Here is a 24,666-nt window from a genome sequence, read left to right as displayed (position 1 = left end):
CTTTTTATTGAGTCCCACATCCTTTTAAACGTGGACAATAGAGCTAAAGCTCTGTTCAACAGCCGCCCAATGTTTTTCTCTTGCTTTCCTCAAAGCAAGGTTAAGTTCTTTCTGTGCGGTGGCCACACCCCCATGGTCCCTGCTTCTGAAAGTCATCCTTTTTTTTATTAATACAGTCTTTAACCTCTTTGGTTATGTCTGGCTTGTTATTAGGGAAATGTAAGACATCTTTTTTCGGGACTACATTGTCCACACAAAATTGAATACAATCCATAATGGTTTCTGTTGCCTCATCAAGCTCCCGGTTATGAAAGCCGCTCCAGTCTGTGCTGAGGAAACAGCCCCTTAAAGTTTCCACACTGTCTTCAGACCACTGCAGCACAGTCTTATGCTGGGGCTTGCTTGACTTAAGCACAGAACTATATGTGGGCAACAGATAAACAGTAGAATGAGCCAAGTTTAAGAAAGGAGGAAGGGACTTGGCTTTGTAGGCACTTTTAATGTTACCATAGCATTTGTCCAGAACATTACTCTTTCTCATACCACATTTACGGTAACATACTGGTGAAACTCAGGCAATGCCATCTCCATTGCAAAAAATTTAAAACTGAATTTGAGGAGAAAATTACTTAATACTAGTGAAATGATCTTGCTGCATGGAACAGATATTTTTACTTGATAAGACATCTTAGAATAAGTTGGTTGCGTTCTAGAACTAGGTTTAATAATCTCAGAATTGGTGTCTTGTATTCTTCTAATAGGAAATGCAAGAACATTTCAACTATTTTCAAGATATTTTCACTTGCTAAGATATTATTTTTTTGCAGTGTCCAGTTTGCAATGATTAAAATTGCCCAAGATGAAAATGGGGCCCCTGGAGTGCGCTGGAGTTGGGTGTGGGTCAGGGGTGAAAGCAACTTTTATTTCTTGCCGGTACTATTATTTTGAGTCATAGTGCGCGCGCTGAAAAATACACCTAATTATTTATTATTGTCTACTTATCAAGCATTCACTAGGATTTCTTATCACTCAGTAGTACTAGTATAGTACTTTATCACACTATCACTCTTTCATCCACCTGCATCAGTTTTTGATTATAATTGGGAGACTTTGCAACAAACGTCTACTAAAACACTTTGGATACCAGCTGCGCACGTTGGCACAAGATGGTTAAGCAGTGGGCTAGGCGCACTATCTCGCATGTTGTCTGTCGAGTGAAACACGGAAGGAATTCACTTCAGACATAATTCAGAGACAGGTCAGAACGAGTTATATGCAATGTATATTGAGGAAAATGTGTTGCTTTTGGTAAATTGACGTTAGCAGGTGTGTTGTTATGCTGAAAGTGCATTTTTTTTCAGAGACAGTATCAGGGCTCTCAAGTTTTGAATGCAGGCAAGAATGACATCTCTACCCCCCCCACCCCCACCCCTTTGGGGGGGCCGGTTGGATGGGTCGCAGGAATGGGGGTCTTTCATTTATAATATTATTATTAGTGGTGTTGTTATTAATAACTGCTCAGACTTGCAGAAGAAAGGACAAACACACGGCACTGACAACTCAACCAAATACAAAGTCTTTATTCAATTTCCGTGTATTGAATAAGTGTATGTGTGTGTGAGAGAGAGCAGAGAGAGAGATTATGACTGGTGTTGTTTATTGTAAGTGTTTGTTGCCTTTTTGGAGTCCTTCATCATTTGTGTTGTTGGCTCCCACTTAAAACAGTTCGGCTCAAGTCCAGCCATTTTCAGGGTCATAATAGAGGCCAATGTCCCGTCCAGAGACAAGCTGTTTCAGGTTGAGGTTTTGTTCAGAACGACCATTGAAAATACCCTCTCGGCATCAGCATTTGAATGAGGAAGCACCAAAACCAAGGTTGTGATCTTTGATAGCTTTCCAAATTGGTTCAAGCCAGTCACCTTTGAAAAAGGAACCAAGGGCCTCTATTACTTAAGTGTTTTTCCTTTTATCTTAATAATGAGCAAGTCATGTTGTGTGCAAAAAATGTCTTACTTTGTTCTTTTTTGAGGACATTCTTCCCCAAAACTCCTCAATGTCAAAGGATGTTGGGTCCTGGGGCTTTAATGCTTTAAAACACACATTAGTGTCACTGTTATTATTACTGACCAGCGTCTGTTATTGCCTGTGAACAAGTGGAGCTTTTCGCCAGGTGATCATTTAAAAAGTTACAATACAGCTCACCTCTTGTAAAACCTGTAAACCCCCCCATCCACTGGCTACTGATCAGCATCTGCGCTGTACCGGAAGGTAACGCGTGAGGAGTGTCTATAGGAGACTCATAAGCGGTTTCAGTTCCATTGCCACCCACTTCACAGCCTTACTCAAAAAGGGACCCAAATGCCCTAGATGGAATCCTGAAGCCAATCAGGCTTGTGACAAACCTAAAGCAGCCTTCACCTCAGCCCCTATCCTGAGGCACCCAGACCCCACCAAACCCTTCATTGTAGAAGTGGATGCCTCTGAGTCTGGGGTAGGAACAGTCTTATATCAATGCTTTGGTGAAGAAGAAGAAGAAGAAGAAGAAGAAGAAGAAGAAGAACTTTATTAATGACATGCACACTTGTGAAGTTCCTCTCTGCATTTAACCCATTTGAAGCACTGAACACACACATGCACACATGCGTGAGCAATGAGCACACACCCACACACACACATACCCAGAGCAGTGGGCAGCTGCATTACAGCACCCAGGGAGCAACTGGGGGTTGGGTGCCTCACTCAAGGGCACTTCAGCCTAAGGCTGCCCCATGTTAACCTAACGACATTTCTTTGAACTGTAGGGGAAACCAGAGCACCCGGAGGAAACTCACGCAGACACGGGGACAACATGCAAACTCCACACAGAAAGGCCCCCGTTGGCCACTGGGCTTGAACCCAGAATCTTCTTGTTGTGAGGTAACAGTGCTAACTACTACACCACCATGTTGCTCCATGTGCTGAAAAACCCAAACTATACACAGTTGCTTTTTTCTCAAGAAACTGAATTATGATATTGGCAACTGAGAACTGTTAGCAGTCAAGTTAGCACTGGAGGAGTGGCAACATTGGCTGGAGGGGGCAACCCACCCATGTACCATCTTTACTGATCACAAGAACTTCAAATACCTCAAGACAGCCAAGAGATTGAATCCCCACCAAGCTTGCTGGGCCCTATTTTTCACATGCTTTCATTTCACCATTGCTTACAAACCTGGCTCCAAAAACACAAAGGCAGATGTATTATCCTGGGTTTACCCTCCTCCAGTCCCAGCACAGGACTCAGAACCCATAATACCCACCGCTTGCTTCATAAACACACTTCCCTTGGAAATAGATCGTGAGCTGGCACAAACCCACCTCACCACCTTCCAGAACGCTGTCATGCTCTCACAAGTATGTCCCCCCATAGCTAGATCTTATTACCTGGGCACACTCCACCCACACTACAGGTCACCCAGGCAGCCAAAATACATATCAGATGCTCAAGGCTAAGTATTGGTAGCCCAACATTCTCACAGATATAAACAAGTTCATCTCATCATGCTCTGTATGTGTACAAGTTAAAATACTCCAGGCACTTCCTGTGGGCAAACTCATGCTATTACAGACACCACAATGCCCATGGTTCCACTTCACCATTTATTTTATTACAGATCTTCCCAAATCACAAAATAACACTTTATCCTGGTCATTGTTGACTGCTTCTCAAAGCTGCTGAAGTCCTTTTCACCCATGTATTCCAGCACTCTGCCATCCCTAAGGACATTGTCAGTAATTGGGAGCCCCAATTCTCATCACATCTCTGGGCCAAGTTCATGAACAAACTGTGGGTATCTGTGAGTCTGACATCAGGCTACCACCCTCAGTTTAATGGCCAGGTGGAAAGAGCAAACTAAGAGATCAGATGCTTCCTCTCAGTATTCTGCTCAGAGAATCAAAGGGACTGGGCTCAGTTCCTTCCATGGGTCGAATATGCCCAGAACTCTCTACGGCACTCTGCCACACAACTCACACTCTTCCAATGCATACTGGGTTATCAACCTCCCTTGTTTCAACCTCCCGTTTCCTTGGGATGACTCCCCCACTGACATGCCCACAGTTGACAGGTGGTACAAACACAGCAAACAAGTGCAGAAGAGTGTCCACCAGTGTTTAGAGCAAATAGCGCAAAAATATAAGCACTTCAATGACCCCCATAGAGGAGAAACCCCCAATACAAACCAGGTGACATTGCTATCCACCAAGGACATCTGAAACCCCCAAACCTGGAAAAAACTCACCGCTAAGTACATCGGACCCTTCAAAATATCTAAAAAAAAAATCAATGTCATTTCCAAACTTGACCTCCCCAGCACTGCTGCCTCTCACCCACATTTTATGTATCTTGTCTGAAACCTGCTATACTTGGTCCTCTAGCCGACAGCCTAACCCACACTTCCCCTTCTGCACCTCTCACTCTGGATGAGTAACCAGCCTACACAGTCCACAACATCCTCAACTCTTGCCACAGAAAAGGTACAGTTGAGTATCTTGTAGAGTGGGAGGGCTACAGCCCAGAAGAATGCAGTTGGATTCCCACTAAGGACATCCTAGACCCCCTGCTCATCCAAAACTTTCATGCCAACCACCCCAACAAGCCAGCTCCTCACTCTAGGGGCCATCCGTGGAAAAGAATCGCTCCTGGAGTGAGCTCCTTAAATGGTGGGGGGTTCTGTCACATCAGCTCATGCCCAAGACTCCATTTCCCATAATGTGCAGCAGTTGTCCAACATGGCCGTCATGCACTGCACTGAATCTCCAGAATATTGAGCTAATACTCTCAGCTGGTTCTCATTACTGCCACATCACTGCATGCTATTTATAGACTCTTTTCACACACACACTCAGTGTGAAGTATTGCTCGGTGCGAGTCAATTCAAGTTTATTTTTATAACACTTGTAATAATAAACATTGTTGCAAAGCAGTGTGACAGAATTTTAGTGACTTTAAACATGAGCTAATTGTATCCCTAGTCTATCCCCAATGAGCAAGCCTGTGGTGATGGGGGCAAGGAAAAACTCCCTCAGATAACATGAGGAAGAAACCTCAAGAGGAATCGGACTCAAAAGGGAATCCAGCCTCATTTGAGTGATAACAGATAGCGTGATTATAACATTTTAACAGTTTTAACATGAAGTAAGTTTCTTTGATGTTATAAACTCTTCATTGATGGAAACTTGAGTGCAAAACTGTTCATGACAACTGCAGTCCTAAAGTTAGCAAGTCAACTGTAGTCCTCAGCCATAAAAGCATTACTGTAAGAGTCCAGAGCGTCCTCCAGGTGTGACTTTCAACTGTCCTCATGGGGCCGTCCTCCACAGGAGCGATGCGATGAGACTCCAACCAGACACAGGGCACCAGGATGGATCAGGCAGGTCTGAGGAGCAGAAGAGGTTTGGCATCTCAATCTCAGGATTGACATGTAACTCAGAGGGACAGAGAGAGTTGGGGGGAGGGGGAGGGGGGAGAGAAAACACAGGTTAGGTATGCCCAATGTCACCTGATGAGTAAGAACAGTATACATTTTGCACTGAGTGCAAGCAGGGACTCTGGCAAAACTAACTATGACAGCATAACTAAAAGGAGAGAGCCAGAAGGTAACACAGGCATGAGGGAGCCCCGGGACATAAAGCAGCAGCCACTACACCGTCAACAAACTCGAGTGGGCAAGTGAGTGGGGGCGAACAGTATTCATACATCCCAGTTTACCAAAACAGTCTATGTCTGAGGACCCTCCAGATCTACACATTTACCTAATAAAATTAACAAAAGGCTTGACTAAACAGATATGTTTTCAGACGAGACTTAAATGCTGAGACTGTGTCTGATTCCTGAACACTACTTGGAAGGCTGTTCCATAACTGTGGGGCTTTGTAAGAAAAGACTCTGCCCCGTGATGTAGCCTTCACTATACGAGGTACCAGCAGATAGCCTGCACCTTTTGATCTAAGTAGGTGTGGTGGGTCATAAAGGACCAGAAGTTCATTCAGGTACTGTGGTGCGAGACCATTTAGTGCTTTAAAGGTCAATAGTAGTATTTTATAATCAATATGAAATTTGATTGGGAGCCAATGCAGTGTGGATAAGACAGGGGTGATGGGGTCATATTTTCTAGTTCTAGTAAGGACTCTTGCTGTTGCATTTTGAACTAACTGGAGCTTGTTTATGCTCCTACTGGAACATCCAGACAGTAAGGCATTAAAATAATCTGACCTAGAGGTAACAAAAGCATGAACTAGTTTTTCTGCGTCGTGTAGTGACATTAAATTTCTCATCTTATTAATATTTCTGAGATGAAAGAAAGCTATCTGGGTAATGTTATTGATATGAGTTTCAAATGAAAGACTGGGGTCAATAATCAGCCCGTGGTCTTTTACTGCTGCACGTGAAGAAACAGAAAGGCCATCCAGAGTTACTGTGTAATCAGAAAACCTACTTCTAGCTGCATGTGGTCTGAGTACAAGTACTTCAGTCTTGTCAGAGTTAAGCAGAAGGAAGTTAATAAGCATCCAGTGTCTAATGTCTCATCTCATCTCATTATCTCTAGCCGCTTTATCCTTCTACAGGGTCGCAGGCAAGCTGGAGCCTATCCCAGCTGACTACGGGCGAAAGGCGGGGTACACCCTGGACAAGTCGCCAGGTCATCGCAGGGCTGAGTGTCTAATGTCCTTCACATATTCCTCAATTCTATTAAGCTGGTGTCTCTCATCAGGTTTTGCAGAAACATACAACTGTGTGTCATCAGCATAACAGTGGAAACTAATACCATGCTTACGAATAATATCACCCAGAGGTAACATATGAAAAGAAAAAAAAGGGGGCCTAAGACAGAACCTTGTGGAACACCAAACTTTACCTCAGTATGTCTCGAAAAATCACCATTTACATCAACATACTGATAATGATCAGTTAAATAAGAGCTGAGCCAGGAGAGGGCCGTTCCCTTAACTCCCACAACATTTTCTAGTCTATCCAGAAGAATGGAATGATCAATGGTATCAAATGCTGCACTAAGGTCAAGCAACACAAGCAGCGAGACACAGCCCTGATCAGACGCCAACAGTAGGTCGTTTACTACTTTAACCAGAGCTGTCTCTGTGCTATGATGAGGTCTAAATCCTGACTGATACATTTCATGGATGTTATTCCTATGTAAATATGAGCATAACTGCTGTGCCACAGCTTTTTCAAGGATCTTGGAGATAAAGGGGAGGTTTGGTATTGGCTGATAATTGGACAGCTGACAGGGCGGCAAGGTGGTGTAGTGGTTAGCGCTGTCGTCTCACAGCAACAAGGTCCGGGTTCGAGCCCCGTGGCTGGCGAGGGCCTTTCTGTGTGGAGTTTGCATGTTCTCCCCGTGTCCGCGTGGGTTTCCTCCGGGTGCTCGGGTTTCCCCCACAGTCCAAAGACATGCAGGTTAGGTTAACTGGTAACTCTAAATTGACCGTAGGTGTGAATGTGAGTGTGAATGGTTGTCTGTGTCTATGTGTCAGCCCTCTGATGACCTGGCGACTTGTCCAGGGTGAACCCCGCCTTTCACCCGTAGTCAGCTGGGATAGGATCCAGCTCGCCTGCGACGCTGTAGAACAGGATAAAGCGGCTACAGATAATGAGATGAGATGAGATGGACAGCTGACAGGGATCAAGGTCAGGTTTTTTAATCAGGGGTTTGATAACTGCTAGTTTAAAGGATTTGGGTACATAGCCAATCGTAAGAGAAGAATTTATTATTTTTAGAAGCGGTTCAATTACTCCAGGTATTATCTGTTTGAATAGATGTGTCGGTAAGGGATCTAGTACACAAGTTGAGGCTTTTGATGCGGAGATTAATGAAAGTAATTCAGTTTCTTTTAGGGGAGTAAAACATTCTAATTGCTGATCTGATACAGTTATATTGTTAACTACAGGGTCACTTACATTGTCTGACCTTAAATTAGTAGTTTGAATTTTTTGTCTGATATTTTCAATTTTGTCGTTGAAAAAAATTCATGAAGTCGTTGCTACTCCATACTGCAGGTGTGCATGTGTTGATAGTGGACTTATTCCTGGTTAATTTTGCTACAGTATTAAATAGGAATCTAGGATTATTTTTGTTATCTTCTATTAGGGAGGAGAGATATGTTGATCTCGCAGCACTAAGAGCTTTTCTATACTTCAGGAAGCTCTCCTTCCACACTAATTTGAACATTACCAAGTTTGTTTGACGCCATTTATGTTCCAATTTTCGAGTGGTCTGTTTTAAGGTGTGTGTGGAATTGTTATACCAGGGTGCTAATTTTTTCTCTCTAATAATTTTCCTTTTAAGAGGAGCTACATTATCTAAAGTATAGCGGAATGTTGACTCTAAGCATTCAGTTGCCTGATCAAGTTCTGCAGGGGCTGACAGTGACCCAATCAAAGTTGATAACTCTGGGAGATCATTTATAAAGCTCTCTGCAGTAGTTGACGTGAATGTACATTTAATACAGTAGCGTTGTGAGGTGCGTATATTATTACTCAGACATAGTTTGAATGAGGCCCACTTTACACGGGGACGGTCTGCAACAAAAACGCAAAAGTCCGTTTTCGTTCTCACTTTTTTCCGCGTCTACACGACCGTTTTCAAGGAGGAAATCTGCGTCTATACGGTGACGCATAAATGTGTGGAATTCAATTGGATGTGCATGCCAGGCGGCTAGGTGGTGCTGTGAAAGACCTCCGCTATGTCTGCACGCATGCGCAACATCTTCCGTCTTGTCTGATCTGCACATCTGCGCCGTGAAAACTTTGACTACTCTGGCTATGGTAAGTAAGAAAGTAAGTAAAAAAGTAAGAGCATGCTATACCCGCCTCTGTTCATTAACGGTATATGTGCAGATTCGGTATAGATGTTCAAAGGACTCCTGGACGTTTATTAAAGCTGCCAGAGCAGCTTGAAGGTCCGTTGGATCGATGTAATCAGACATGGTCTTACTTTTTTCTTACTTTCTTACTTCCCGGGCTGGCATGTACAGTATATGACATATGTATGACGTAAACGCGTACCCGACGTGAGCAGATCCGAGCAGAGTTTCGCGTATTGGGTAGTTTAGACGGATATGCAACGGGGGCTGTTTTTAACTTATCCACTCTGGAAGGCGTTTTCAATTTTTTCCGTTTTTCAGCCTCGGAAACGCCGTCCCCGTGTAGACGAAAGGCACTTCCGATAAAATATTTAGTCGTTTTTACCCGACAGTGTCCTCGTGTAAACGGGCCCTTAGATGAGATAATGATCTGAGATAACTTCAGACTGTGGAAGTATGACTATATTTTCTACGTTTAATCTGAATGTTAGTATTAGATCGAGGGTGTGACCACCATTATGGGTCGGTCCTATGACATTCTGATTAATCCCGACTGAATCTAAAATGGACACAAACGCTGTTTTCAAAGGGTCTTCTGGGTTATCGAAGTGAATATTAAAATCTCCGACAACTAAAGCTTTGTCTAAGGAAATAACCAGATCTGAGATAAAATCTGCAAATTCAGAAAGAAACTCAGAATATGGCCCCGGGGGCCTGTAAATAATAAGCAATGGAATTAACTGGGTAGACTTATTTTTCGAGGCTACATACATTATATGAGTATGGAGAACTTCAAATGTATTAAATTTATAACCAGGTTTGTGTGTTACACCTAGATAATCGTTATAAATAACGGCGACGCCTCCTCCTCTGCCAGTTAGACGAGGCTGGTGTATATAACTGTATCCAGGAGGACTCGCTTCATTTAATGCTATATATTCATTTGGCTTAATCCATGTTTCTGTTAAACACAGTACATTAAACTCCTGATCAGTAATGAGTTCATTAACCATTAGCGCTTTAGATGTAAGAGATCTAATGTTTAATAGCCCCACCTTTAGATCAAAGCTGCTGGCTTGTGTCTGACCCTACTGAGCCGTTTGTTTACATTGTTACTCTGGTTACTGACTCCCATTGGATTTTGGATTTTGCGTTTGTCTCTGCCTTCACTCATCTGTTTGTGTCTCACATGGCCATTGGCTGTCTTCTGATTCTGATTCTCCTTGATGTTTTTGGATTTGTTCACCAGCCTGTTTTCATTAAAAGCTCTCTCTGCAATTTCATCTGACTGTTGCCTGCATTTCTGATGGGTTTCTTCCTCATGTGATCTCAGGGAATTTCTTCTTTGCCACCGTCACCTCAGGCTTGCTCATTATTTATTTTATTTTGTTTTATTAAATTTATTTCTTCCAGGGACCATATACAAAATGCATTAATCACATAAAGGGAAAAGATGCTTTGATTTACCACATTTAGCTTCTCGCTAATTTCCATTTGCAGTCCCTGGGCAGATTAAGGATAAATAAATGTATTCGTTCATACGTTTAAAATCTTTATTTTTCTGTAAAGCTGCTTTGTGACAATGTCTATTGTTAAAAGCACAATACAAATCCATTGACTTGCTTGGCATTCAGCATTCACTGCACAGCATGCATGGTAGAAATGGAGAGTAATTATTTTGGGTAATTCATCATTTATTTATTTATTTATTTATTTATTTATTCATTCTGTTTTAGTCCTGAAAGTCTGTTTGTTGGTTGGCTGACCCATGCCTGTTTTTTTTCCACCTGCTTTTGATCATCACTTTAGCTTTGTTACCTTGTTGAATTGAAGTCTGCCTCCACTTACAACTGTTTCTGTTGCCTGAAAGAAGACTTCGCTGCAGCATGGTTGCAACAGGCATGCATGACTGGAAACAGGTGCTCGTGGCTCAGAGACACTTTGTAGTGGAGCAACAACAGCTAACAATCATTAATGCTCAGCTCAAGCAGCTGACTAGCATGCAACCAACACAGCTAAATTAACTGGTATCACCTGCCTTCTATGTTCACTCTTTTAATTGCCCACCCAGACATTTAAAATGGGGACTTTCTGTTTCCAGGAAAGCAGTTCCAAGCAAAACAAAATGACTTAATTTATCAACTTCTCACAGACAAAGCACTCACCTGGGCTTTGTCTCTTGGTCAGATGAGGAGATTCTGTGATGGTCTCAGCGTTATGCCACCTGCCTCAAAGTGTGCAGTGTCACCATTGCAACCACCTCAGTTGAAAGTCCTGAAACAGATTTCAAATTTGAATTTCTCTCTGTTTATCAGGACTTCAAGGAGGTGTTCAACAAGGTTAAGATGAGTGGTCTACTACCTCATAGATCATATGATGGTGCTAGAAACCATTTATATCTGGTTCTCTGGCAACAAAGAACAAAGCCATGGAAGAATCTATTGAGGAGGCACTAAAACAAGAGACATCTGGATCAGTGAAGGGCATGAGTGGAAAACAGCCTTTAGAACCACTTCTGGCCGCTTGTAATATTACATCATGTCATACGGATTCTGTTGCACACCATCATTTCAAAGCTTCATTTCATGTAACCCAGATCTCATTCCTCAGATATTCTATTAACCAGAATGGAGTAACTGTGGATCAAAAAGTTTTCTGCTGTCCAAGAATGTCCTGCAATGATTATTGCAGTTAAAGCCAAATAAAATACTTGGGCCATACTTCATTTGTCGATTACGGCAAGTGCCCTGATGTGCCCTGCGCACTTTTTAAATAAAAATAAAACTTTATAACAACAATTTATCTATTTTAACCCTCATCCTACCATGCTATTTTACACCTTAATCTTACCATGTGGGGTCCGTTTGGACCCCAATACTTTTCTTTAAAATTAAAGCTTATAAAGACAAAATCACCAGATAAGTTTTGTTCAGAACATCTTGTATTAATAACAGCAATACACTAAAGGGCCCAAGGCATAAAGAACACACTTAACCTTCATCCTACCAGCCAATTTTACATACACAAACTACCAGGCGGGGTCCATATGGACCCCAGGAGGGAATACCTTGAAATCAATGCAGTAAGAACCAATTCAATGCAGCAAACAGACATAACTTTATTGAAGAACAAAATCCACTATGGCTGAATATCAATGATGTATTATAAATGCAATAACATTGCAATAATATTGCAATAACTAGCATACATGTAGCAAATTATAGCGCCACAAAAAAAATTGGCATTATATACATGATTTTTGCAGCTCATGCAGCTGTAAAACATTCTGGATTACAACTTAGGTCTTTTCTTACAGAATTTAAAACAAAAAAGTAATTGTAAAATAATTTAGGGCTTTCGTTTTGCAGCCTGTGCTTATTGCAGCAGTGGGGTCCACACGGACCCCAAGAAGGAATGCCTTGGTAGTTTCATTATGGAACATAAAAGAAATAAAAGAAGTTAACTTTCAGTGTGCTATTCAATTATAAAATGAAAGACAGATAAACTTTACTCTGGGGTCCGGTTGGACCCCAGTAACAAATTAATTATACCTTCACAATGCAAAAAGCTGATCTTCCGGTGCTTTAGTGTTTTAATTAAGACATAAATTCCGACAAATTCATAAAACGGTGAGGCAGTATGTCACATATGTTTAAAATGGCAAACAAACATATAGGTGCAGGGTCCAGATGGACCCCACTTGGTAGGATGAAGGTTAAAAGTTAGTAGGCTTCCCTGGGCACAGCCATTTGCACTGAAACTGGATATCTGCTTGTGACGACGTTTACCCACTAGTACACTGTTTACCTTAGTAACACAAAGCCATCAAATCAGAAGTTTTCTGTAACCATGTGTTTTTTTTTTTCCTGGCAAAAAAATATGCAAATCAACAGCCTTCACTTTTATGACGTGTAAATCTAACTCGACAAGATAACGCATACACGGTACTGACACAGACACGGGTAAGCAATGGCCATTGTCATAGCACAAGTGTGATTTTTGCCATCTAAAAAGATCGCTTTTCTCAGTGAATAAAAACAAACAGAAGCATGTCACATAAAATACAGGGAAAAAATTACATTTTTTGAAAAAAAAAACCCCACACAACACCACTGTGAGCAGCCGGTGATTGAGTGTTGATAGGTGAAGCGTAAAACAGCTGTCCACTGCTCTGGGTATGGGTGTGCTCACTACTCACGTGTGTGTGTGTGTGTGTGTGTGTGTGTGTGTGTGTGTGTGTGTGTGTGTGTTCACTGCTTTAGATGGGTTAAAGCAGAGCCTAATTTCCCCTCGGGGATTAATAAAGTATACCAAAAAAATGCACAAAAAAACAAACAAAAAAACCCTCTGGCTGCCAGCAGTTACTGACAGGGCTGCTCTGTCTGGAATTCAGATATCTGATGTATGTAAACTCAGCCAAGTTCATGTGACAGATTGCATTACAGCTATTGAAGAGTCTGAGTTATCGCTCACCTTACTGCTTTTCTTTTCTTCCTGTTTCTGTAATCTTTTCCCGCATGAAGCACTTGTGTAAGCACGCTTGACACTTGGGCATCTTTAGGGTTGTTTCCAACAATTTAGAAATGAGGTATCCACTCGATCTAGGGCTGGGTAAGTCATGTGGTGTGTAAGTTACTTCACAATCTGGGATTCTCTCATGTAATTTATACTCAGAGTGTAATATTTGAACCTCGGAGAGAGTAAGATGGCAGCGCCCAGGAAAGTTTTATTTTAAAAGGAAGACAGTCTGTCCACAGTATGCAGGTACAAATATGAACAAGTGAACACTCGAAAGTGTCTTGCATGGATATTATCTGTCAGTATAAAGGAGTTTATTTTTGGGGTTTTGTTTGGCTTTAAGGAACTGCAAAGACTCTTTTATAGTTTATAGATTCAAAGATTGACAGGATATTCATCAGAGAACTTATTTCAATCAATGCTCTCCTCATGGTCCTCTTAAAGAAGGGCCCTGTAGAAAGAAGATATTGTTTTATAAAACTAACACCAAAATATCAATGATTTAATTGTAATTTTGCTTTTTTGTTTTGGTGGTGATGTAGAGCTGCAGTCCGAGTTACAATCATGAGTGTGATGGAAACTCATATCTGAACGGAATCTGTTACCAATTCAACAGAGAGCTGAACATGGTCACCAATCATGTCACTGCCGCTTTCCAAGGTACGAGTGTTCTTCATTTTCAGTCACCATGTTCAGGGTAAATCAGTGATAACTCTGGTCTTTAAACTGTCAAACCCTGAGTCATAAATGCTGTTAAACTCGAAACCATAAACACTGTCAAACCCTGAGATATAAACACCGTTAAATCCAGATAACTAACACAGACCCTGGAGCAATGCCTTAAATCTGTACTTGTTCAGTCAAAGATTTGGACAGTATCCTGTAAAAGCCGGGGTTAGCCTTTTACTCTCCCAAAAACACATTTATACTTATATACACTGCACTCATTGTTAAATCTGTAGGATTGGCTGTTTATCTGTTAAAATATACAATTGTGATCAGTGACACTGAATATATCCTTGAGCTGAAACTAAATCAAGAACAGACTGCTATCATATGATCAGAGACTCCACTAACAGCTGCTGACTCAGAGGGAGAGATTATCTATGACACCATAAACATAGAACATTTACAAGGTGATATAAATGATCACAAAAAAACAAACATATCATATAATAATAATAATAATAATAATAATAATAATAATAATAATAATAATAGGGCAGCACGGTGGTGTAGTGGTTAGCGCTGTCGCCTCACAGCAAGAAGGTCCGGGTTCGAGCCCTGTGGCCGGCGAGGGCCTTTCTGTGTGGAGTTTGCATGTTCTCCCCGTGTCCGCGTGGGTTTCCTCCGGGTGCTCCGGTTTCCCCCACAGTCCAAAGACATGCAGGTTAGGTTAACTGGTGACTCTAAATTGAGCGTAGGTGTGAATGTGAGTGTGAATGGTTGTCTGTGTCTATGTGTCAGCCCTGTGATGACCTGGCGACTTGTCCAGGGTGAACCCCGCCTTTCACCCGTAGTCAGCTGGGAATAATAATAATATATTTTATTTATAAAATGCTTTTCAATGACCCAAACATGCTTAAACCATGAGGATCCATCAGGAACATTTAAGAGTTCCAGGCATGTCAGGAATTTATCACACTGTTGCACAACTTATATAAGTATGGCGGCACGGTGGTGTAGTGGTTAGCACTGCCACCTCACAGCAAGAAGGTTCTGGGTTCAAGCCCAGCAGCCGGCGAGGCCCTTTCTGTGCGGAGTTTGCATGTTCTCCCCGTGTCTGTGTGGGTTTCCTCCGGGTGCTCCGGTTTCCCCCACAGTCCAAAGACATGCAGGTTAGGATAATTGGTGGCTCTAAATTGACCGTAGGTGTGAATGTGAGTGTGAATGGTTGTGTGTCTCTGTGTGTCAGCCCTGTGATGATCTGGCGACTTGGCGATCTTGGTGAACTCGCCTCTTGCCCATAGTCACCTGGGATAGGCTCCAGCCCACCCGCGACCCTGTACAGGATAAGCGCTTTTGCATAATGGATATATATATGTGTGTGTGTGTGTGTGTGTGTGTGTGTGTGTGTGTGTGTTATTTCTTCACAGAGTGTGTAAAGAGTAAAGTGAACTTGGTCTTCCTTTTTGACGGCTCTAGCAGCATGACAACCAAAGACTTCCAAAAGAATAAAAAATTCATATGGGACATTGTGACAACACTCAGAAACTCATCTATCGAGGTAAACACACAACTCAACACAGCTCAACCCCCCCCCCCCCCCCCCCCCCAGCAACACAACACCACACTATTATACACCAGAACACACTGCACACACTGGGTCTGTTTTCCCTCAGTCTTTATCTTTTGATTGTGATCCTGATATTTTCTTTTTCCATCAGATCTCCTCTCGGTGCCTCTGATTTTCAGTTGTTTACATGTCTAACAGGAGAGACAATAAACATGTCCTGAGGTGAACATTAAAACCATGTTTCTAAAGAATAAGCGTATACAGTCTCTCATTTACAGTGTCAATTCAACATACACAGACATGAACTTCATGGCAATGTTGAACTTTCAGTTATTATTATAACTATAGTAAAATATCAGACCCGACTTTTAAACACAGTCCACATATTTTCAACAGGGTTGAGTTCAGGACTTGTTTTAAGCTTCAGATTCTCCTGCTTTATCCTCCACACTCAGCTCTGATATGTGTTTGAGCTCATTGTCCTGTTGGAACACACAAGTGTCCAAGTTCCTGATTGTTTGCAGTTATGCTGAAGAATTCTGAGGTCGTCCTCCTCCTTCATTATTCCATCCACTTTGTGTAGTGCATCAGTTCCACTGGCAGTAAAACAGCCCCAGAGCCTGATGCTACCACCACCATGCTTTAACAGTTGGTACAGTGTTCTTCTGTACCTCTCATCATTGTGGCCAAACAACTCAATCTTTGTCTCATCAAAAGACAAAAATCTTTGACTAAACAAAATTCTTATTTTTTTAATTGAAAATGAATGTTGTACAATCATTCTGCCACAGAAAAAGAAGAGTTCAAAGAAATTATTGAAAGCCCAAAGTCAAGTCAAGTTTATTTGTATAGTGCTTTTAACAGTAAACATTGTTGCAAAGCAGCTTTACAGAATTTGAACGACTTAAAATATGAGCTAATTTTATCCCTAATCTATCTTCAACGAGCACACCTGTGGCAACGGTGACAAGGAAAAACTCCCTCAGACAGCATGAGGAAGAAATCTTGAGAAAAACCAGACTCAAAAGGGAACCCATGTTAGGACTAGGACTGTTTTGGCCTCTAGAGGCCGCTGTTATTTCCTTTTCATGTCGTGTTTATTTTGGCCTCTAGAGGCCGCCACTGTTCCTGTGTCTTGTGTTTGTGTTAATTGCCTAATTATCTTCACCTGTGTCCTTAATTAGTTTGTCTATTTATACCCCTGAGTTCAGTCCTCTTGTCACGGAGTCTTTGTGCTGTTATGTTTATCTCCAGTTTCCTTTGTACTGTGTTTTTTGATCTTCTTAGCTTTTGAATTTTTGCACTTTGCTTTTCTTTTGGATTATACTCTTTGGTTTTTTTTTGTCTTTTGTTTTGCCCTGTATATAGTGTATATAGTTTAAATAAACCTTTTGATTCTTTTTCTACTTCCGCCTCACGCCTCTGCATTTGAGTCATCCCCCTGGTGGCCTAGTGGGGGTTTGCTGGATTATCACACCAACGAACCAGGTTCGAATCCCAGCAAAACCCTAACAGAAAGACTCCGTCATGACCGACTCAGCAGAGGCTGCTTCAACTGTCTACCCGGCCAACCTTCAGGGAATTATGGCAGCTTTGACACGCTTCGGAGCGACCATGGACGCTCATGGACGTACGCTCACCAGCCAACGTGAGGCCCTCGCTCGCCACGAGGAACTGCTTCAGCAAATTGGGAAAACCCTGGCACAGCTGACATCTCTGCCTGCATCTCCTGCTCCTGATCCAGTTCCTGCTCCTGATCCAGCTCCCACTCCTGCTCCAGTGCCTCCTGCAATGCTGCCTTCTTCACCTCGCGAACCCAGCCTTCCTGCACCACAGAGGTATGACGGCAAGCACAGTGAGTGCCGAGAGTTCCTTACCCAGTGTCAACTCACCTTTGAGCTTCAGCCTACCACCTACACTACGGATCGCCGCAAGATTGCCTTTGTGATCACCTTATTAGCTGGTAAGGCGCGAGCCTGGGCTACTGCTATCTGGCAAAGACAGGGACCTGAGTGCTTTGATTTCCAGCTGTTTTCTGAAGAGATGCTTCGGGTCTTCGATCAGGCAGACATCAGTACCGACGCAGCCCGAAAGCTCATGTCCATCCGGCAAGGAGGAAGCGTCGCAGATTACGCCATCTCGTTCCGAACACTCGCAGCAGTAAGTGGATGGAACGAGACTGCCCTGGTGTCAGCCTTCCACCATGGTCTGTCTGACCCCATCAAGGACGGTCTGGCCTCTATTGGATGCCCAAGTGACCTCGAAACCCTCATCTCACATGCTATTCGTCTGGACAACAGGATGAGAGAACGCCACCAAGCCTTGAGCCCCCCCAGCCTCCCTACCTCTACCTGGAGACCGTCTACCTCCTTCAGTGACTGTCCAGAACCCATGCAAGTGGGTCGTACTCGCCTCTCCGCATCTGAGAGGGAGCGCAGAAGGAGGGACAAGTGCTGCATCTACTGTGGCAAGCCTGGTCACTTCCGAGCATCATGTCCCGAACTCTTGGGAAAAGGACCGCCCCGTCCAGCCGAGGGAGGGTTGTGACGGGGCCTACCCTCTCTCCCGGACTCCCTGGCCAAGGAATCTACATCCCGGTCTCCATCTCCTGGGGTGAGTCTGTCCACTCTTGTCAAGCTTTGATAGACTCAGGGGCGGCTGGGAACTTTATGGATATTCACTTCGCCCAAAGCATCAATATTCCGACTGCACCTCTTGAAGTCCCACTGTCTGTGTCTGCCCTCGATGGCCAAGCGTTAGGTGATGGAAGAGTCACCCAAGTTACTTCTCCAGTTTTCCTCCAGTCTCAAGGTCACAAGGAAGAAATATCCCTGCACCTGATTCCTTCACCTGAGTTCCCAGTTATTCTAGGCCTTCCTTGGCTTACTCGCCACAACCCTCGCATAGACTGGGTAACAAGCCAGGTTGTGGAATGGGGCCCTGCATGCCATGCCTCTTGTCTGCTCTCTAGCTCTCCTGTGTCTCCTGCCGAGCCCCCTGATCTCACCGAGTTATCTCAAGTTCCCACAGAGTACTGGGATCTCAAGGAGGTCTTCAGCAAGAGCAGGGCCGCCGTTCTTCCTCCGCACCGGGCCTACGACTGTGCCATCGACTTGCTCCCTGGGACTACCCCTCCTCGTGGCAGACTGTTTTCACTCTCTCAGCCAGAACGCAAGGCCATGGAGGAATACCTCAAAGATGCCCTGGTCTCTGGGTTTATTCGACCCTCCACTTCACCTGCTGGAGCCGGCTTCTTCTTTGTCGGCAAGAAGGATGGGGGGCTCCGACCATGTATTGATTACAGGGGCCTGAATAAGATCACTGTGCGCAACCGATATCCCCTTCCGCTGATGTCCACAGCTTTCGACCTGCTCCAAGGCGCCACCGTCTTCACCAAGTTGGACCTACGGAACGCATACCACCTCATCCGTATCCGACAGGGAGACGAGTGGAAGACTGCCTTTAACACCCCGTCTGGGCACTACGAATACCAGGTGATGCCCTTCGGACTCACCAACGCACCAGCTGTTTTTCAGGCCCTAATCAACGACGTCTTAAGGGACATGATTAACCTATACGTTTTTGTCTACCTCGACGACATCCTTATCTTTTCCAAGACCGTGCAGGAGCACCGCCACCATGTCCGCCAGGTTCTCCAGAGGCTGCTACAGAACAATCTGTTCGCCAAGGCCCAGAAATGCGAATTTCATGTTCCCGAGGTCTCCTTTCTGGGATTTATTGTACGGACAGGCCAACTCCAAATGGACCCTGCCAAGACCCTGGCCGTCCGGGATTGGCCTACTCCCAAGTCCGTTAAGGAGGTTCAGCGGTTCTTAGGATTCGCTAACTTCTACCGCAAGTTCATCAGGAACTTCAGTTCTGTGGCAGCACCCATGTCAGACCTCACCAAAGGGACAGGTGGATCTTATGGCTGGTCTCCTCAGGCAGAAAAGGCGTTCAAAGACCTCAAGGACCGCTTCTGCACGGCACCCATTCTGGTTCTCCCGGACACCTCCCAACCATTCATCGTGGAGGTGGACGCCTCGGACAGTGGTGTCGGCGCGGTGCTCTCTCAACGTTCGGAAGGAAAGCTGCACCCCTGCGCTTACTTCTCCCACCGCCTGAGTCCTGCTGAGTCCCGGTACGATGTGGGGGATCGAGAACTGCTAGCGGTCAAACTGGCCCTTGAGGAGTGGAGGCACTGGCTGGAGGGAGCACAACATCCATTCCTGGTTTGGACTGACCACAAGAACCTGGAGTACCTCCAGCAAGCCAAGAGACTGAACCCTCGACAGGCTAGGTGGGCCCTGTTTTTCAGTCGGTTTGACTTCACCCTCTCATACCGCCCCGGCTCCAAGAACACCAAACCTGACGCACTGTCCAGACTGTTCTCTGCCACTAACAGGGAGAATGAAGTCGGGCCTATTATCCCTGTGTCCCGGATTGTGGCCCCTGTCCGCTGGGGTATTGAGGAGGCTGTCCGACGAGCCCAACGCCAGGACCCCGGTCCTGGGACGGGGCCACCAGGCCTCTTGTACGTCCCACATCAAGCCCGGGCCAAGGTTCTCCAGTGGGGTCACTCTTCCCCTCTCACCGCCCACCCGGGAGCTCGGAGGACCCTGGACTTCCTGAAAAGACGCTTCTGGTGGCCTAACACGGAGAAGGAAGTAAGGTCATTTGTCCTGTCCTGTGAGGTTTGCACCAGAACCAAGAACCCACGACAGCGTCCCCAGGGTCTCCTGCATCCTCTGACCATTCCCCGGCGTCCCTGGTCCCACGTGGCAGTCGACTTTATCACGGGTCTCCCTGAGTCACAAGGTAACACGGTCATTTTGGTCTTAGTTGACAGATTCTCCAAGGCCTGCCGCTTCATACCACTGTGCAAACTCCCCTCTGCTCTTGAAACTGCGAAACTTTTGTTTAATCATGTCTTCCGAGTCTTTGGTCTTCCACAGGACATCGTCTCAGACCGAGGGCCCCAGTTCTCCTCCCGAGTGTGGCACGGGTTCTGCAAGGTCATCGGAGCCACTGCCAGCCTCTCCTCTGGGTTTCACCCACAGTCCAATGGTCAGACGGAGAGGCTCAACCAGGACCTGGAAACCACCCTGCGAGGCCTGGCTATGGATAACCCGACATCGTGGAGCACCTGGCTGCCATGGGCGGAGTACGCCCACAACACCCTGCAGTCATCGGCCACCAAGCTGTCGCCATTCCAGTGCCAATTCGGGTTCCAGCCACCTCTGTTCCCGGACCAGGAGGAGGACGCGGGGGTGCCCTCGGTCAACCAATATGTGAGACGGTGTCGCAAGACCTGGAGCAAGGTCAGGAAGACCCTCATACAGACCTCCAGAACCAACCAGACTCAGGCCAACCGCCATAGAAGACCTGCACACGCTTTCCGCCCTGGGCAGCGTGTTTGGCTGTCCACTAAGGACCTTCCACTGCGGGTGGAGAACCGCAAGCTTGCTCCTCGCTACATTGGCCCCTTCAAGGTGGTGCGCAGGGTGAACCCTGTCTCCTACCGGCTCCAGTTGCCCCGGACTCTGAGGATCAACCCCACTTTCCGTGTTTCCCTGTTACGGCCCGTACTGACGTCTACGTATGCCCCTGCCCCTAGGAACCCCCCACCCCCCCGCATCTTCCAGGGGCAGACTGTGTTCACTGTGAATCGCCTGCTTGACTCCCGCCGGGTCCGCGGCGGGTTGCAATATCTGGTGGACTGGGAGGGCTATGGTCCTGAGGAGCGCTGCTGGGTTCCTGCTCGGGATGTCCTTGATAAAGAACTATGTCGGGACTTCCATTCGGCCCATCCGGATCGCCCTGGGAACGTCAGGAGACGCTCCTAGAGGGGGGGGTCCTGTTAGGACTAGGACTGTTTTGGCCTCTAGAGGCCGCTGTTATTTCCTTTTCATGTCGTGTTTATTTTGGCCTCTAGAGGCCGCCACTGTTCCTGTGTCTTGTGTTTGTGTTAATTGCCTAATTATCTTCACCTGTGTCCTTAATTAGTTTGTCTATTTATACCCCTGAGTTCAGTCCTCTTGTCACGGAGTCTTTGTGCTGTTATGTTTATCTCCAGTTTCCTTTGTACTGTGTTTTTTGATCTTCTTAGCTTTTGAATTTTTGCACTTTGCTTTTCTTTTGGATTATACTCTTTGGTTTTTTTTTGTCTTTTGTTTTGCCCTGTATATAGTGTATATAGTTTAAATAAACCTTTTGATTCTTTTTCTACTTCCGCCTCACGCCTCTGCATTTGAGTCATCCCCCTGGTGGCCTAGTGGGGGTTTGCTGGATTATCACACCAACGAACCAGGTTCGAATCCCAGCAAAACCCTAACAACCCATCCCTATCCGGGCAACAACAGACAACATAACTATAACATTAACAGTCCTAACAAAGTCAGCTTCGTTGATGCTATAAACCCCCCACCGATGGAAACCTGAGCGCAAAACCATTCACGACAACCGCAGTCCCAAAGTCAGCAAGTCAACTGCAGTCCCCAGCCACAAAAGCACCACTGCAAGAGTCCAGAGCGTCCTTCAGGTGCGACCCCCAACTGTCCACATGGGGCCGTCCTCCACAGGAGCGATGCGATGAGACTCCAACCAGACACAGGGCACAAGGATGGATCAGGCAGGTCTGAGGAGCAGAAGAGGTTCAGCATCTCGATCCCAGGACCGACATGTAACTCAGAGGGACAGATTTGGGGAGGGGGAGGGGGAGAGGGGAGAAGAGAGAGAAAAAATAGGTTGTTAGGTATGCCCAATGTCACCTGAATAAGTAGGAACAGTATACATATTGCACTGAGTACAAGCAGGGACTCTGGCAACTAACTATGACAGCATAACTAAAAGGGGAGAGCCAGAAGGTAACATAGGCATGAGGGGCCCCGGGACATAAAGCAGCAGCCACTACACCATCAACAAACTCGAGTGAGCAAGCGAGTGGGGACTGACAGCATCCATACATCCCAGTTTACCAAAACACTCTATGTCTGAGGATCCTCCAGATCTACACCTTTACCTCATAAACACCATTAACACAAGGCTTGACTAAACAGATCTGTTTTCAGCCGAGACTTAAACACTGAGACTGTGTCTGATTCCCGAACACTACTTGGAAGGCTGTTCCATAACTGTGGGACTTTGTAAGAAAAGGCTCCGCCCCCTGATGTAGCCTTCACTATACGAGGTACCAGCAGATAGCCTGCACCTTTTGATCTAAGTAGGCGTGGCGGGTCATAGAGGATCAGAAGTTCACTCAGGTACTGTGGTGCGAGACCATTCAGTGCTTTAAAAGGTCAATAGTAGTATTTTATAATCAATATGAAATTTGATTGGGAGCCAATGCAGTGTGGATAAGACAGGGGTGATGTGGTCATATTTTCTAGTTCTAGTAAGGACTCTTGCTGCTGCATTTTGAACTAACTGGAGCTTGTTTATGCACTTATTGGAACATCCAGACAGTAAGGCATTACAATAATCCAACCTGGAGGGAACGAAAGCATGGACTAGTTTTTCTGCATCATGTAGTGACATTAAATTTCTTATCTTAGCAATATTTCTGAGATGAAAGAAAGCTATCCAGGTAATGTTATCAATGTGAGTTTCAAATGAAAGACTGGGGTCAATAATCACTCCGAGGTCTTTTACTGCTGCACGTGAAGAAACAGAAAGGCCATCCAGAGTTACTGTGTAATCAGAAAACTTACTTCTAGCTGCATGTGGTCCGAGTACAAGTACTTCAGTCTTGTCAGAGTTAAGCAGAAGGAAGTTAATAAGCATCCAGTGTCTAATGTCCTTCACACATTCCTCAATTCTATTAAGCTGGTGTCTCTCATCAGGTTTTGCAGAAACATACAACTGTGTGTCATCAGCATAACAGTGGAAACTAATAAAATGTTTACGAATAATATCACCCAGAGGTAACATATATAAAGAACAAAGCAGTGGACCCAAGACAGAACCTTGTGGAACACCAAACTTTACCTCAGTACGTCTAGAAATCTCACCATTTACATCAACATACTGATAGCGATCAGTTAAATAAGAGCTGAGCCAGGAGAGGGCCGTTCCCTTAACTCCCACAACATTTTCTAGTCTATCCAGAAGAATGGAATGATCAAATGGTATCAAATGCTGCACTAAGTTCAAGCAACACAAGCAGCGAGACACAGCCCTGATCAGACGCCAACAGTAGGTCGTTTACTACTTTAACCAGTGCTGTCTCTGTGCTATGATGAGGTCTAAATCCTGACTGATACATTTCATGGATGTTATTCCTATGTAAATATGAGCATAACTGCTGTGCCACAGCTTTTTCAAGGATCTTGGAGATAAAGGGGAGGTTTGATATTGGCCGACAGCTGACAAGGATCAAGGTCAGGTTTTTAATCAGGGGTTTGATAACTGCTAGTTTAAAGGATTTGGGTACATAGCCAATCATAAGAGAAGAATTTATTATTTTTAGAAGCGGTTCAATTACATCAGGTATTATCTGTTTGAATAGACGTGTAGGTAAGGGATCTAGTACACAAGTTGAGGCTTTTGATGCGGAGATTAATGAAAGTAATTCAGTTTCTTTTAGAGGAGTAAAACATTCTAATTGATGATCTGATACAGTTATATTGTTAACTACAGGGTCACTTACATTGTCTGACTTTAAATTAGTAGTTTGAATTTTTTGTCTGATATTTTCAGTTTTGTCGTTGAAAAAATTAATGAAGTCGTTGCTACTCCATACTGCAGGTGTGCATGTGTTGATAGTGGACTTATTCCTGGTTAATTTTGCTACAGTATTAAACAGGAATCTAGGATTATTTTTGTTATCTTCTATTAGGGAGGAGAGATATGTTGATCTCGCAGCACTAAGAGCTTTTCTATACTTCAGGAAGCTCTCCTTCCACGCTAATTTGAACTCTACCAATTTTGTTTGATGTCATTTATGTTCCAATTTTCAAGTGGTCTATTTTAATGTGCGAGTGCCATCAGTATACCAGGGTTCTCATTTTTTGTCTCTGACCATTTTCCTTTTAAGAGGAGCTACATTATCT

At 44.5% G+C, this 24,666-nt stretch overlaps 1 protein-coding gene across 1 annotated transcript in view; it reads left to right on the top strand.

Annotated features, from left to right (window-relative positions):
- zmp:0000001082 (integrin alpha-D) overlaps window positions 1-24,666 on the top strand; it is a 136,109-nt gene that overhangs the window by 24,168 nt on the left and 87,275 nt on the right. Inside the window, exons 5-6 of the mRNA XM_060899365.1 lie at window positions 13,923-14,040; window positions 15,477-15,607. Coding sequence (XP_060755348.1) covers window positions 13,923-14,040; window positions 15,477-15,607 — 249 coding nt within the window. The remainder of the gene's footprint in view (window positions 1-13,922; window positions 14,041-15,476; window positions 15,608-24,666) is intronic.

The sequence above is a fragment of the Neoarius graeffei genome, chromosome 18 (genome assembly GCF_027579695.1).
Source record: "Neoarius graeffei isolate fNeoGra1 chromosome 18, fNeoGra1.pri, whole genome shotgun sequence".
NCBI lineage: Eukaryota > Metazoa > Chordata > Actinopteri > Siluriformes > Ariidae > Neoarius > Neoarius graeffei.
Note: the sequence above shows the minus strand (reverse complement) of the source record. Positions and strands in the feature narration are given on the sequence as shown.